At 37.5% G+C, this 14073-nt stretch overlaps 1 protein-coding gene across 5 annotated transcripts in view; it reads right to left on the bottom strand.

The window, feature by feature from the left end:
• Window positions 1-5633: 5633 nt before the first annotated feature.
• raskol (Ras GTPase-activating protein raskol) overlaps window positions 5634-14073 on the bottom strand; it is a 484925-nt gene continuing 476485 nt past the window's right edge. For all 5 annotated transcript variants that reach the window (XM_073971816.1, XM_073971817.1, XM_073971815.1 and 2 more), the window contains 5 exons: window positions 11940-12067; window positions 10657-11844; window positions 8342-10594; window positions 7955-8267; window positions 5634-6472 (listed from right to left, as the gene is read on the bottom strand). In XM_073971816.1, the coding sequence (XP_073827917.1) occupies window positions 6271-6472; window positions 7955-8267; window positions 8342-10594; window positions 10657-11844; window positions 11940-12067 (4084 nt within the window). In that variant the 3' untranslated portion in view covers window positions 5634-6270. The remainder of the gene's footprint in view (window positions 6473-7954; window positions 8268-8341; window positions 10595-10656; window positions 11845-11939; window positions 12068-14073) is intronic.

The following is a 14073-nucleotide window of genomic DNA, read 5'->3' as shown; positions in this document are numbered from 1 at the left end:
TAACTGTATATTTTTGACACTAGCGTAACAAACAACAAGTTATGTCATGTTCACACGAGCGTTTCAATTACGTTGTTCGCCTGTCGAACGACGTACATGAATTAACCCGTTTCCACGACACCATTCGTAATTAACAGAAACATAAACAAAATTTCCTTCATTTTTGTTTCCTTCTTTTCACGAAAATTTGAACCGAAAACACATTAAATATACATTAAATGAATAGGAAAAGCAATAGACATTCCTTCAAATGTATCTTTTATATTTAACTACACACATTTCATTAATTTTTTCCATAAATTCTGAATAATTTTGTATTTTCAATATATTTTTATATGTTTCTATTTTCAAAATTAAAGAGAGAGAGACATGTCAAAACAATGTTTGTGTATACAGACTTTCAGTTATTTGTTTCCTTTTTGTTTCTGATTTTTTTACGCGATTTTGAACTAATGGACAAGAAATGTGTCTAGAATTAAGAAGGAAACACAACCATCTTCCTTCTGCATATATATAAAAAATTAAGTTCATTAATTTTCATTCATATTTTTCCTTTTTTCTAAAAATGTTTGTGTTTTCAACAAATTTTTTAGTTTTGAATTTAGACATGTCATAATTAATTTTTTCGATAAATTCTCTCATTTGTTAGGGATGGGGCATACTTATTCGTCGTTCAGTGAGTGTTTCTAATCGAACAACGTAGAAAATTCGTCGTTCGTTCATAGAATTTTGTGTGAGGAAATAAGTAATTTATACGTAGTTATGGGTCGAACAACGAATAGAGAACGAACGACGTACCGTGGAAACGGGCTATAAGAAAAGCGTTAAGTTCGGTCGGGCCGAACTTTTTATACCCTCCACCACAAATTTCAGCCATTTCGGTGGATTAATTTGACCACAACCTTCAAAATACCGAAATTCGGAAGGTACCGTTCTATGGGGGCTATATGATGGCGTGGAAAGTTTTATACGCCTAAAGAAGACTAAATACCAAATTTCAGCCATCTCGGTGTGATAATGAGGCTAAAACGTTCAAAATATCGAAAATCGGGAGATATTGTATTATGGGGGCTATATCAACACGTGGACCTATATAAACATTTTATGGTAGAAATGTTTCTTAGCCTCTGGAAACACAAAATACAAAGTTACAACTGATTCTTTGGTCAAATGGGTCTAATACATTCAAAATATATTAAAATGACGCGTACTTTATAAGGGGCCTTATATGGGGGCTATACCAAAACGTGGACCTTTATAACCCAACTTTGGTAGGAATATTTTTTGGCCTCTGGAGACACAAAGTACAACCAATTCGGTGGTAAAATGGGCCAAATATCTTAAAAATTCCTTAAAACGACGACGCGTCACGCGTCAATTTGTATGGGGGTTATACGAAAGCGTGGACCTACATAGCCCGCTTTCAATACCAAAAGTCCTACGTAAATATAACATATTTTCCCAAAATTTCATCAACCTACGTCAATCCGTTCGGACGCTAGAGTGATTTCCACAGACGGGCGGACATGGCTATATCGATGTAGAATTGCACGCTGATCAAGAATATATATACTTTGTGGGGTCTACAATGATTATTTCGAGTAGTTACAAACGTAGTGACAAACTTAATATACCCCCATCCTATGGTGGAGGGTATAAAAACAAATTTCTATGTGGTTGTTGTTGAGTTGTATTTGTTGTAGTATTTACATTACCCTCACTCCACAGGCTGCCCTCAATGTATTACTGGATCTTCATCCGATGAATCTCGTGGTGCAAGAGTTGGCAGCAAAGAGTGCTCTCCGACTCAAGGAGATAAGCTCATGGCGCAACATCGACTATGGCCACGCTGTTATTTTACGACGATCTGGACAATCTGTGGGATTGGAGGTAATCAGTGACTATACGAGGGCGGTTCGGAAACTTCTTAGAATATCAATGAAAGAGAATAGTTAGTTTTTCAAAAATATTTGTATTTTTCAATATAATCTCCTGAAACTTCAATACACTTAGTCCAACGCTTTTCTAGCAATTCTATCCCTTGATTAAAATAGTTTTCCTCAAGGTCTTCAAAATAGTGGTTTACAGCTGTAATTGCATCTTCATTTGAGGTAAAACGCTCGCCAGCAAGGAATTTTTTTAGATTTGGGAACAAGTAAATGTCACTGGGAGCTAAATCAGGAGAATAAGGTGGGTGGTCAAGCAACTCGTACTTTAATTCGTTGATTTTAGCCATTGTTAAAACACTCTTGGGCGCTGGTGCGTTGTCTTGATGAAAAATTATTTTTTTGTGTTGTAAGCCAGTACGTTTTTCTCGAATTTGTACATTTAATTGAACCCAAAGGTTGCAATAGTACTCTGAATTTATTGTTTTACCCTTTTGCGGATAGTCAATCAATAAAATACCTTTGAAGTCTCAAAAAACCGTTGCCATAACCTTACCAGCCGATTGAATTGTTTTTGCCTTCTTTGGGGCACTTCCTCCAGCTTCAGTCCATTGTTTGTATTGTTCTTTTGTCTCTGGATGGATCCATGTCTCATCAACAGTTATGGAACGACGCTTAAAATCCATTTTATTTCGCTTAAAACGATCCAAACAAGCTTGAGAAATGTTCATTCTTATGCGTTTTTGATCGACTGTTAACAAATGCGGCACCCATCTTGCAGAAAGTCTTTTCATCTGTAGTTCTTCATGCAAAATTAAATGGACTCGATCATTTGAGATGCCCATGATATTAGCAATTTCACGCACTTTTATTCGTCGATCATTTAATACCTACCTTTGGCTACAATTTCTGTTGTTGTTGCTGTTTTTGGACGTCCACTACGTGGTTCATCTTCAATGCTTGTACGACCACGTTTAAATTCAGCATGTAAATATTTAATGACAGCACGCATGTCTAATTTTTCCATTGTAAAAAAATCGCGGATGCGTCTTTTTTGAACACCTGTTTCTATATGAAGGATTTGCCAGAAATTTAACGTGTGTTCATAACAGAGATGGAAGTTTCCAAAACACTTAACTTTTTTCTCTTTATACCGCGCTTTTTGTGCTAGGCTAAGAAGTTTCCGAACTGCCCTCGTATATCACCACAATTACACCTCGACGATAATGAAGTTCGGATACCTGATGGAGAAGCCTGGACCCACAACTCCCCACCTCTACCCGGTATAGAGGTTTATACCGACGGATCCAAGATGGAAGGGGGAACAGGAGCGGGCGTCTACAGCGACTCAACTTACGGATCTCGTACAAGCTAAGCGAAAATTGTAGCGTCTTCCAAGCCGAAATCTTTGCGGTCACGAAAGCAGCAGAGTTGATAAAAAACATGGAAGTTGACATAGCTTGGCCGGTGACTATCTATGTGGATAGTCAAGCGGCTCTAAAATCACTTAGATCCCATTCAGTCAAGTCTGCTGCGGTCTTGCACTGCAGGAAAGCTTTGGAGGCCCTACGATCAATCGTTACCTTGTGCTGGGTCCCGGGGCATTGCGACATCGAGGGAAATGAAAAAGCGGATGAACTAGCGCGTCGCGGATCTGAGTCAAAGGACATCGAAATCGATAACTCAATCAAGCCACCCTTGTGTCACTTCATGCGGCTCCTAGAACAAGTATACAGGGAGAAGGCTGGTCAGATTTGGAACAACGAACCTGGCTGTAAGGTATCAAAGGCAATCTGGCCCAACCTCTCCAAACGGAAGACCACTTCTCTACTCTCTATGAGAAAACCTGACCTGAAACTAATGGTTGGAGTAATCACGGGACACTGCAGAATAAGATCAATGACCTGCAAATGGGATAGACATGACCCCACGGACTACTGCAGATTATGCGAATATGAAGAAGAAACAGAGACGATTGAGCACTTATTATGCCGTTGTCCAATGCTCAGGACCAGGAGAATCCAAACAATGGGTGAACATACATTATCATCTCTGACAACATTCTGCCAAGCCGAGCCGACAACACTGCTTCTTCTCGCCAAGGGTCTGAAGTGGCTTCAACATGACGAATTACAGCATCTTACTATGGCAAAACCTCACCTCCTTACTCGCTCTCCTTTCATAAATAATTTCTCAATTGTCTTTCAATCCATAGCACTTTCTTAATAATTCTCCCTTATTTTCTTAATTATTTAATTATTCTTATTTCTTACTTATAAACTCGATACCTTCTATGCAATTATTTCTTTTCTTGCCTCCTACCCACACTATAGGATGAACACAATGGACCATGAGGTCTTCGAGTGGAGTGGCTGTCCAACACGACAGCTGCGCGTCCTTTAACCTAACCTAACCTACATTACCTTATATTTGTTCTACCATGCATTTTTGTCTTTTTTGCTTGTCATCGGTGTTGCCATCAGCAACAATTCACAAAATAAGCATTACGAAACCCTGAAATATAAAAGCTTTTCCGAAATAAACGAAAGCTTTTAGATAAAGACGAATGGTTCGTAAAATTTTAGAAGAACCAAATTTTGAACGTATACGTTTTTTTACGAACGGTTCGTGTGACAGGCAAGCATTATTACAAAAAAAATGATAAGCTGGGCTAACATGGGTACCTTATTATTGCATCATGGTTATAAATCGAATGTCCCATCTTTTACAGGTCCCAACAAAAAAAAAAAAAAAAAAAACACAAGTTGAGTACGTTTTACATTTCATAAATATTTTGTATTTGTGGTTTTTATTTATCGATTGTTTTAATTTTTTTGGGAAAAAATTGTTTGTTTAAATATAGCGGTTGGTTGGTTGGTGTCATTTGATCGTTCGAGAACGAATTTTTACTTAAATATACTAAATAAAACACTTATAGACAAATTATTTATATTCATAAAGCAATTTTTGGGAAAATTAGGAAACTATGGGGTTAACTTTATGCAGACAAACAAGTGATTATAACGAATAAAAGGTCAAACCATTCATGTTGTCATATATCTTTACACAAGCCATACAACTTGAATGGAATTTTTCAGCTATGGGGACACATTTGAGATTCGTTATAACCATGCTTAACTATATAACATTTGTTGTTGCCTTTTGTGAATAGTAAATGTTGATTATTGTGTAGACCAGACCGTTCTATAGTTGTGGTTTAATATTTTTGCTGGATTTTTGGTTATTGCTTATATGGTTTTATATTAATTAATATTGTTTTTGTTTTTTAAATTTAAAAGCCATTTGTTTTTTGTAAAATAAAAGCTTTGTTTTTATTGAAATTTTGTATATTTGAGTTTGTGGTTTAACTATTATATAAAAAATAAAATAAAAACAAAAATTCTTAAAAACTTTTGTTGTTGTGGGAAAAACATGGACAAAAACATTTACACACGACTACAGGACATTTTTATTTCTTAAAAAGAAGAAAACTTTTTGCAAAATTTTCTCCTGCAAAAACACCAAGCGGATGCGACCATTACCTTAAGGCGTAGGGGCACAAACTTCTTGATGCGAATGAAAATATAACTTTGGTTAAAATTATTAATAATATTATTATTATAAATTATAACATACATATATAATATAATAAAAGTAATATTTTACAAATTTCAATTTTTTGTTTGATTAAATATTTGCATATATAAAATCAGGGTTTTGTAACTTTTTGTGAAGTATATTTTTGCATTTTTTTCTTTTAAATATTTTAATTTTTTGTGGGTTTAATATTCGCTTCTAAAGAAACATTTGTATATATGTAATTTGTTTTTAAGCTTAAGGGATTAAATATTTATAAATTATAAAATTAAAAATTTACCATAAAATACAAATTTAAAAGAGAGAAACTTAACTTAAAAAATAGCAAAAAAAGGTTTTTTTCGTATATAAAAAACAATACCCTATTTTCTTCTAAAGTGAGAAAAAATGTAAGGGTATGGGGGAGTGATTACACACATTGTTTGTTGGTTTTATATATTAATTTTTTTTATTTATTATTATTAGTTTTGTTTACTTAAAACTGAAAAACACTCTTTAAGAGGGCTGTGGATTTTGTTGTGAGGGGGGGAGGAAATTCTATTCTTTTTTAAAAACAGATAAAAAATACTTTTTTGTTTTAAAACTTAACATTTAAGAAGTATGAACTTTTTTTGTTTAAAATTAAAATATAAATACAAGACAGGTAGAACAGCAAAAAAAGGAGTTTTAAATAGATTACAGATTCTTAAAGAAGGGGATTGTTGGTTGGTTTGTTTCTTTGTGGAGAAGAGCAATAGTTTCAAAGCTAAGTTTTATGTTTTTAATATAATTTAATCTAAAACTGTACTTATTGCTGCGTTTGATTTTGCTGTTGATGCTGTGTCTCATAGCGTTGCCTTAATACGGTCAAGGCGCTCAATAAACGGCTATTGGCTGCATCCAAGGCGGCAATTTGACCCTGCTGCTCCTCAATTACTCGCTGTTTGTGTGACAATGCCAAGGACATTTTCAATTGTTCACGTCTTAATTCCTCCTCCATGGTTATTAATCTGAAAAGGAAATCAAATGAAAATTATTAAAAAAAAGGTATTCAATTTTGAGGTTAGGAATTTAATTAATTTTCAAAAAAGAATAAAACTTTCGAGTACTACAATTTATAATACTACAAATAATATGGAAATGAGTGGACATTTTGCTACCACGATCAATTTTGAAAATATCTTGAGGTTATGTCTACTTAGGTTTTGATGTTATGCCAATAGAAAATCGTTATTTCTTTATATTTTTTATTCAAATGGACTGCACAGTGTATTACATTACCTAAAATATTTAAAATTTAAAGTAAAATGAAAATTTTGAATTTTGTGAGGTTATGTTGAATTAGTTTTTGAGATTATGCCGTAAAAAATCAATACTTTTTCAAGTTTCAATTCAAATTGACAGCAAAATGCATTACTGATTCTGAATTAAATGAAAATTGTGCAAAAATACCAATTTTGAAAATATTTGAGGTTAGGCTGTCATGGCTTTTTGAGGTTAGGTCTATAGAAAATGGTAATTCCATAATCTTTATCATTCTAATTGTCTACACAATGCTTTACAGTACCTGAGCACATAAAAATTGCACTAAAATGACAATTTCGAAATTTGTGAGGTTATGTTGAATTGGTTTTTAGAGGTTATGACCATAGAAAATCAATATCTCTTTAGTTGTTTGTTCAAATTGACAGGAAAATGCATTACTGCTTCTGAATTAAATAAAAATTGTATAGGAATACAAATTTAAAAAAAAAATGATGTGAGGTCCACTTCGGTTTTGAGATTTAGCTTATTGAAAATTTTCATTTCCTTATTGGTTCATTCAAATTGACAGCACAATTCATTACAGTACCTAAACAGATTAAAATTTGCACTAAATTTGCCAACTGGTTGAGGTTAGATTGTTTTGGGTTTTGAGGTTATGCCCTTAGAAAACGAATATTTCTTATATTTTGCATTCAAATTTAGAGCAAAATCGATTACTGCTTCTGAATTAAATGACAATTTTGAAAAAAATAACCATTTTGCACAATTTTGAAGTTAAGCTCCCAACATTTTTAGAGGTTATGTTTATAGTAAATCGCAATTTATTCTATTTTGTACTCAAGAATACTGCAGAATAAACAAATCCAAGTAAATTGATTGAAAATTGAGCCAAAACATACCAATATCTAGGGTTATGGGCCAATATTATATGTGTTCTTTTACTATCTGATGGATTTGAAAACGCAAAATAAACCAATTTGGAGGCATTAAAAATATATTTTTTACATTGAAAGTTAACGACAAGAAGTTCCTCCTTGAAATTCAATAATCACTTTTAACTTTAAGTTATCCGGAACGCTATAAATCTGTTCGGTAAATCCAAACTATTACAAAAGAAGACTTATAATAATGGGGGTATGTCTATTTTGTTTTTGTTTTTTTTAGCTTAAGCTTTGAACTCTATATGGGAACTTGAGAAAACGGGTTTTTCAAATCTCCCAACTTACCTATCAATAATACTCCTCATTGTTGATTCCGATTGTAGGCTCAAATTGTTGGCGGTTAAACTGGCAACTCCGTTAGGTCCACAACCATTGAAACCATTGCAACGCTGCAAGGCAAACAGTTCATCACTGGAGTCACGCAACTCAGCCTCATCACGATCCAAAGTGTGGCGTAAGGTATCCAAAGTTTCCTGCAACAATTGGATTTCACCATTTTGATCATTCAACTGGTTGGATTGTAAACCATTTGAACTGTTGTTGACATGATTGCGGGGTTGGCGACGGCGTTTATTGCCCTCATGAGGAGGATATTGAGCTAACAGACGAAGTAAAGAAAAAGGAAAACAAATTAATATCTTTAAGCTGTAACTACTTAATTCCTTTACTTACCCTCAGTATCTGTTGAACTATCCGATAAAGTCCTTCCCGAATCTAGGCTCAAACGCCGTTGATAACGTCCATTACTGGCCAATACCAATGCTGCACAATTGTTGGAACCCTGCTGCTGTTGCTGCCTTGCTGAGTTATTGTAAATTGCCACTGTGCCCGGATGTACAACACCACCACTGCTACCAGCCGATGAAGCTGATGACGAGGTCATATAATTGCTACCATTATTCAAGGGGGCATAAATATCTTCCCTTTTGAATTGTGGATTGGTTCGAGGCATTCGCTGTTGCGATTGTGACACAGTATAGCCTTGCATATTCGAGCTGGAGGCAGATGAAGTGCTACCACCACTCAAGGTGCGCTGGGCATCCAAGTGGCCGTGTGAAGGGGATTTCAACAGCTTATTTACCGGAGCATAATTGTGATAATTGTCATTGGAAAGACGTTCCTCACTGGAGGAGGGTGTTAGAGGAGCAGCACCATTTAGCAAGGCTGCCCTAGCTGCCACCAAACCACCAGCATTTGATTTGGTCCTGCTACTATTGTTGCCACCAAACAATTGCTGATGGGCACTTAGGCCTGATGAATTGTAATTGTTTGTGGTGGATCTTTGGTGATGGTGGTGATGATGATGACCCCCAGCATTTGATTGCTGCGACGATGAATTCTGTTGCAACTGATAACTGGGATTCTTAAAAGCCAATGGAGCTGCCATGCCAGATGATTTGCTTTGCTGTGTTTGATTGCTGCTGCTACTGTTGTCCTCACGACTTTGTGTATTAATACTTTGGTATCCTGAACTAGAACCATGACTGGTCTTACCCGATAGCTGTTCTTTGTTGTTTTTAGCAGATGCTGAAGTTGGTTGGACCTCACCCACAACTGCATGTTCTTCGGCATATTTAAAGAGATCATCTAAATCTTCCAAATTCATGGGCATATTTGAATTGGGATTTGAGTCTCGTTGACGGGATGCGGGAGGATAAGCAGCGATTTTATGAGACAAAGGTGAACTAGAGTGATCGGGAATACCCAAGTTCAATTTGCTGGGAGTGCGGTCGCTTAGAGTCAATGACAGAGAGGAATTGTTCAAAAGGCGTTGTTGTTGCTTTTGCTGCTGGGAGGCATTTAACATGCTGACAGCACTGCTTACCACTCCTCCTTGATTGGCCTGATTCTTTAGCAATGGTGTGGGAGATTTGCGTACAAAAGCACTGTTGGTATCGAGGCCGGAGATTTGTATGAAATCCCCAGTGGACTCATCATAATTATTGTTACCCCTGGGAAGGGTGGTGGCTCTCACCTGGCCTCCGGCGGAGCTTACCTCGCTGTCATTGCCATTGTGGCTGGCAGTGGAAAGGTTGCCATTGGAACTGGTGGCTGTGTAATACAAACGATCCATGGTGTTGGTGGCGCTGGCATTGGGGGCGGGTGGACAATGATGATTGACTCCACCAGCCATCATTAGCTGCGATGAAGATGCAATAGATGTTTGACTTTGGGCATGCTGCATTCCCCCTGTATAGGCCAGACCGGCAATGGAGGTCTGCGAATTTGAATGACGTTTATCCAAATTGGCGGCATGTTGTTGCTGCTGCTGTTGTTGTTGCTGTTGCAATAGACCATTAACTGTGGGATCATTGTAACGGAAAATGTTCTTCTCCAAAGAACTGGGTGTAAGCACTCCACGCATAATACCCCTTTCAGCGGGAATGGGTTTGGTGACCACAGCATGTTGTGGTTGGGCCAATTGGGCTTGCTGGACCACACCACTTTGGCCACCGGCAGAACTTTGCGAAGTCATCATTTCATCGGGATTACGATTTTCCTGATTTTCACTTGTCGAGGAGGTGGACATCATCATCATGTTGTTGCAGGGCATGTGTTGCATATAGCTGTTGCTTTCTTTGGCTTTGGTTATTTCGTCCAGAATATGTTGCAAGGGATCCAAATCATGTTGGCGGGCCTCAGGCAGTTTGGAAACACTTTCACTCAACAGCATGTGGAGTATGGACAATTGTTTGCCTTGATCAATGTAGCCAGCCCAATCCAAAATGGATTCGGGGGTGGTGTGTTCAGGGCGGGTGGAAATGTTCTGCAAGAATTCTTTCATTTTGGGGGCCTCTTGTTCCAGGAAATCATTGAGGAATTCCATGAAATTCTCCTTGCCCTGGAAACGGGTGAAATTGGCCAGGGTTTGTAGGGTTTTGGCTACCAAGGTAAGGTTACGGGTGGCTCGGGATGAGGGTAATTCTAAAAGGAGAGAGGGAAACTTGTAACTGAGCATCAAAAATGTTAAAAAGTTATGGACTTACCATTGGTAATATTGAACAAACTTGGCGACAATATGGCCGGACACAAGAACCTTAAAAATATCGAAGCCGATATCAAATTATCTGCCATATCTTGGCGTCCCAATTGCTCCAGTCGTTCACGGAATGTGGCAAAGCAGTTACGCAGCTGAGTGGGGAAATTTTTGTGTGACTCATAGATACATTGCCAGGCATTGCGCACGGCAGCCCTCAAAGAGGCCTGTTGTCTTTGCAGCGAACCAGTCGCTTTGGTGGGATCCACTTCACAATCACGATCCGATTGTATGATCTCATTAATGGGCCCGGCCAAAGTGTCTTGCAAATATTGTTCGCCTGTCAGCTTCAAAAAGGCTTCCATACTCTTGGTGGCCAACGAATTGCCGCGGAAGGTCAAACGTTGATCACCCACACGCAACAGATCCAAGGCAACCACATCTGTTAGGAAGGCTCCAGCCAAACCTTGGGCATGCATTAGCAACACCAATGATTGTCCAATATCTTCTTTGGCTTTAACACCAATAACTGGTTCCAGGGTCTCACACACCTTCTTATAGTTCTCCTTGAGATATGTCAAGAAATACGCATACACATTAATGGGTAAAATATCAATACTTTGGAAACGACACTTAATGCGCAAAGTGGGTATCACCTCCTTGCCATTGCGATTGAGGCTATCATTTTTCTCACTCAATATGGGATACCAATCTTCGGAGAACAGGCGGGTGGTCACCTCGTGAATGGGTATTTTCACTGAACCCACAAACATGTGCTTGTCACGTTTCTTTTTCTTTTCCACCTCACGGAAAACATTGACGGTGATCACATTAATATCAGGTATATCGGGAAAATCGAAATATTCACCCCAAAATAGTAGGTCAGTTTGTAGCTTAACACTGGTACGACCATACAGGGTCTTGTCCAGATGCAATTCGCAAAAGTATTTTTTCTTTGGTGGTAAATTTTTGGCCTCGTATATCCACATCTTCAGAGAGTTATCAGTGTGGCGGGTGTGTTCAGCATTTGGGGCAATGGATTTACGCAACGAATAAATCCATAAATCACGTTCCTGACGTGAGCCACAGGAGTAATAACGTTCACCGCGTGGTCCACCACGTACTTGGAAACAATAACGGCGACCCAATACCGATTGATGGACGGGTGCTACACCCACAGCACCGGTGCAAGAGAGATCTGTAAAGGACAAAGGCATGAGTTAAAAATGAAGGATTTCAGAGAGAGAGAGAGAGAGAGAGAGAGAGAGAGAGAGCTAGAGAGTGTGAACTTACCTATGGTTGACATTACTGCATGACTGGATAATAAACTTTCGTGTGAACGAGAGCCGCGTAAGCCTCCCGAACCTCGTTTAGTGCGTTCTAATTTGGTTACAGACTTTGTACGTTTCAAAGCATTCGTTCTGAAAGGAAAATGGGAAAAAGAAAGTTAGCAATGAAATACAAAATCAAACAACAAATAGACCCGGTTCTAAATTTGCCTTGAAGTCGGTTAAAAAAAATTTAAAATTACCAAAATTTAAAAACGAAGAAAAATTAAGGTTGATTGGAATCAGTAGTGTAATTCCTCACAGAAACGATTTCAAAATGGGATTGAAATCGTCGGTTTCTAAACGAATTGTTTAGAAACCCTTTAAAAACCACAATCCCTGAGTTTTCTATGATTTTATAGATTTTTTTTATTTTTGCTTAGCAAAAGTTCATGAAAATTCCCAAAAAGCCACATGGCATCCCAGCAGCCAAGAACTACAACATCATAAATATCATCAAAAGCCGTTTAATGAGAAACCCTTTTGGCATCAAACATACACAAAAAGAACAACAAGCAGCATAGTGTTTAGTGGTGGTGATCTATTAAAAACCACCAAGAGTTGCACTTGTGCACCACTTCACTAACTAGGATAGAGCCACAAAACTCACTGACTCATTGCAAATTGCCTTCAAATGACGACCGACCATTCAAAGTTTTTGTTTTCATTCGGTCTTTGAGTCAGTCGCTCGCTCTGTATGGGTAAACGTTGGTCGGTCTATTTGTTGGTGGTTAAAAATTGTTGGCCAAAAAGAAAAAACAAACATAGAATTCAAAGACTTAACCGCAATCAAGCGGCTGTGGCGGCAGCAGCAGAAGCACAGCTGGTGTGTTTTCTGTGGTTACAACAAAACTTACCACCACCATCAGGCTCAAATGATGTAGCCAGCCAATAACCAAAATTCTTCTTGGCGTCCTGTAACCCTCTTGGCCGCCATTGCCTCTGCTTAGATCGTAACTTGACAAAGAGCTCGCTGGAATCAAGCTGTTACACAAAGTGCATGTAAGCTTTGTTAACTTGATTTGTTGGTTCATTCACTGGGTTTGAGGCAAAAATTCACACAAAACGAAAAGATAAAAACCTGTACATGAAGGAACATTGTGCTGCTGATGGCACAAACTGACAAAACGCTGGAAAAAACGGTCTATTCACAAAATTCAAATGGCCAACAAAGAGCAGCAGCATTTCTTTAGGTTTTTTATATGACAAAGGCCTTATTCATGCTATTCCACTTGGCATGAATAGCAGAAGTTTAAGATAAACAGAAAATAAACCATGAAACATAGCTGCTACTAGCCTGCATATTAAATATTTTCAAACAATTTCCTCCACAATTTCCATACCACCCGCTAATGTTGTTTTTTCTCGTTGAAAATAACTTGCCAAGTTATTTTTTTCAACTCCGCAAGTCGGTAGTTGATACCTGTCGTCTTTGTGTTAACAGCATACTGCCACTTTTCATTTATTGTCCATAACAAATTTGTTTGGCTTAGAGTCAAGAATTGAATTCGGGAGTTCAAGCTTCTTGACGGCAATAGTTAAGTAACACCATAAACTAACTTCAACGAACTACTTGAATTCACTCACAGTTGGCATTTATCCATTGCAGCACGGACCCCTTCAAACTAGGCAAATGGTAAAAGGAAGGTCTAATGAATCACTTGGTTTTTAGTTTCCAAAAATTAAAAGAAATAAAATTTATGGTCGATTTCGATTTCCTATTTTATTATCAATTTCCTAGACGAGTTTTATGTTCTTGGCTTGAAGCCAATAATAAGCTGACTTTTATTGTGGGTATTTCCTTTGTTGTAGGCCAAGGGGTGTGTTCCATGAGACTGCCAATGAAATGACCATCTTTTTCCTAGCGACAATCATGGTTTGGAATCTCGGGTTCGTTGGCAATTCAAATAGGAAAATTGAAGCGATTACTTCAATTTCGGTACCGGGTACTTCTTGTTTTGTACTGGTTACTTAACTTTTCGTGCATGTTTTTATATATATGAAGTGTGAAGAATATGGACATATGTACATCTACGCAATTTTAGAAGCGTTATTTGACATTTTGTACCGGTTACTTGAAATTCTGAATCGATTACTTG

The sequence above is a fragment of the Musca autumnalis genome, unplaced genomic scaffold (assembly GCF_047663935.1).
Source record: "Musca autumnalis isolate F117 unplaced genomic scaffold, ASM4766393v1 scaffold_3, whole genome shotgun sequence".
Taxonomy (NCBI): domain Eukaryota; kingdom Metazoa; phylum Arthropoda; class Insecta; order Diptera; family Muscidae; genus Musca; species Musca autumnalis.
Note: the sequence above shows the minus strand (reverse complement) of the source record. Positions and strands in the feature narration are given on the sequence as shown.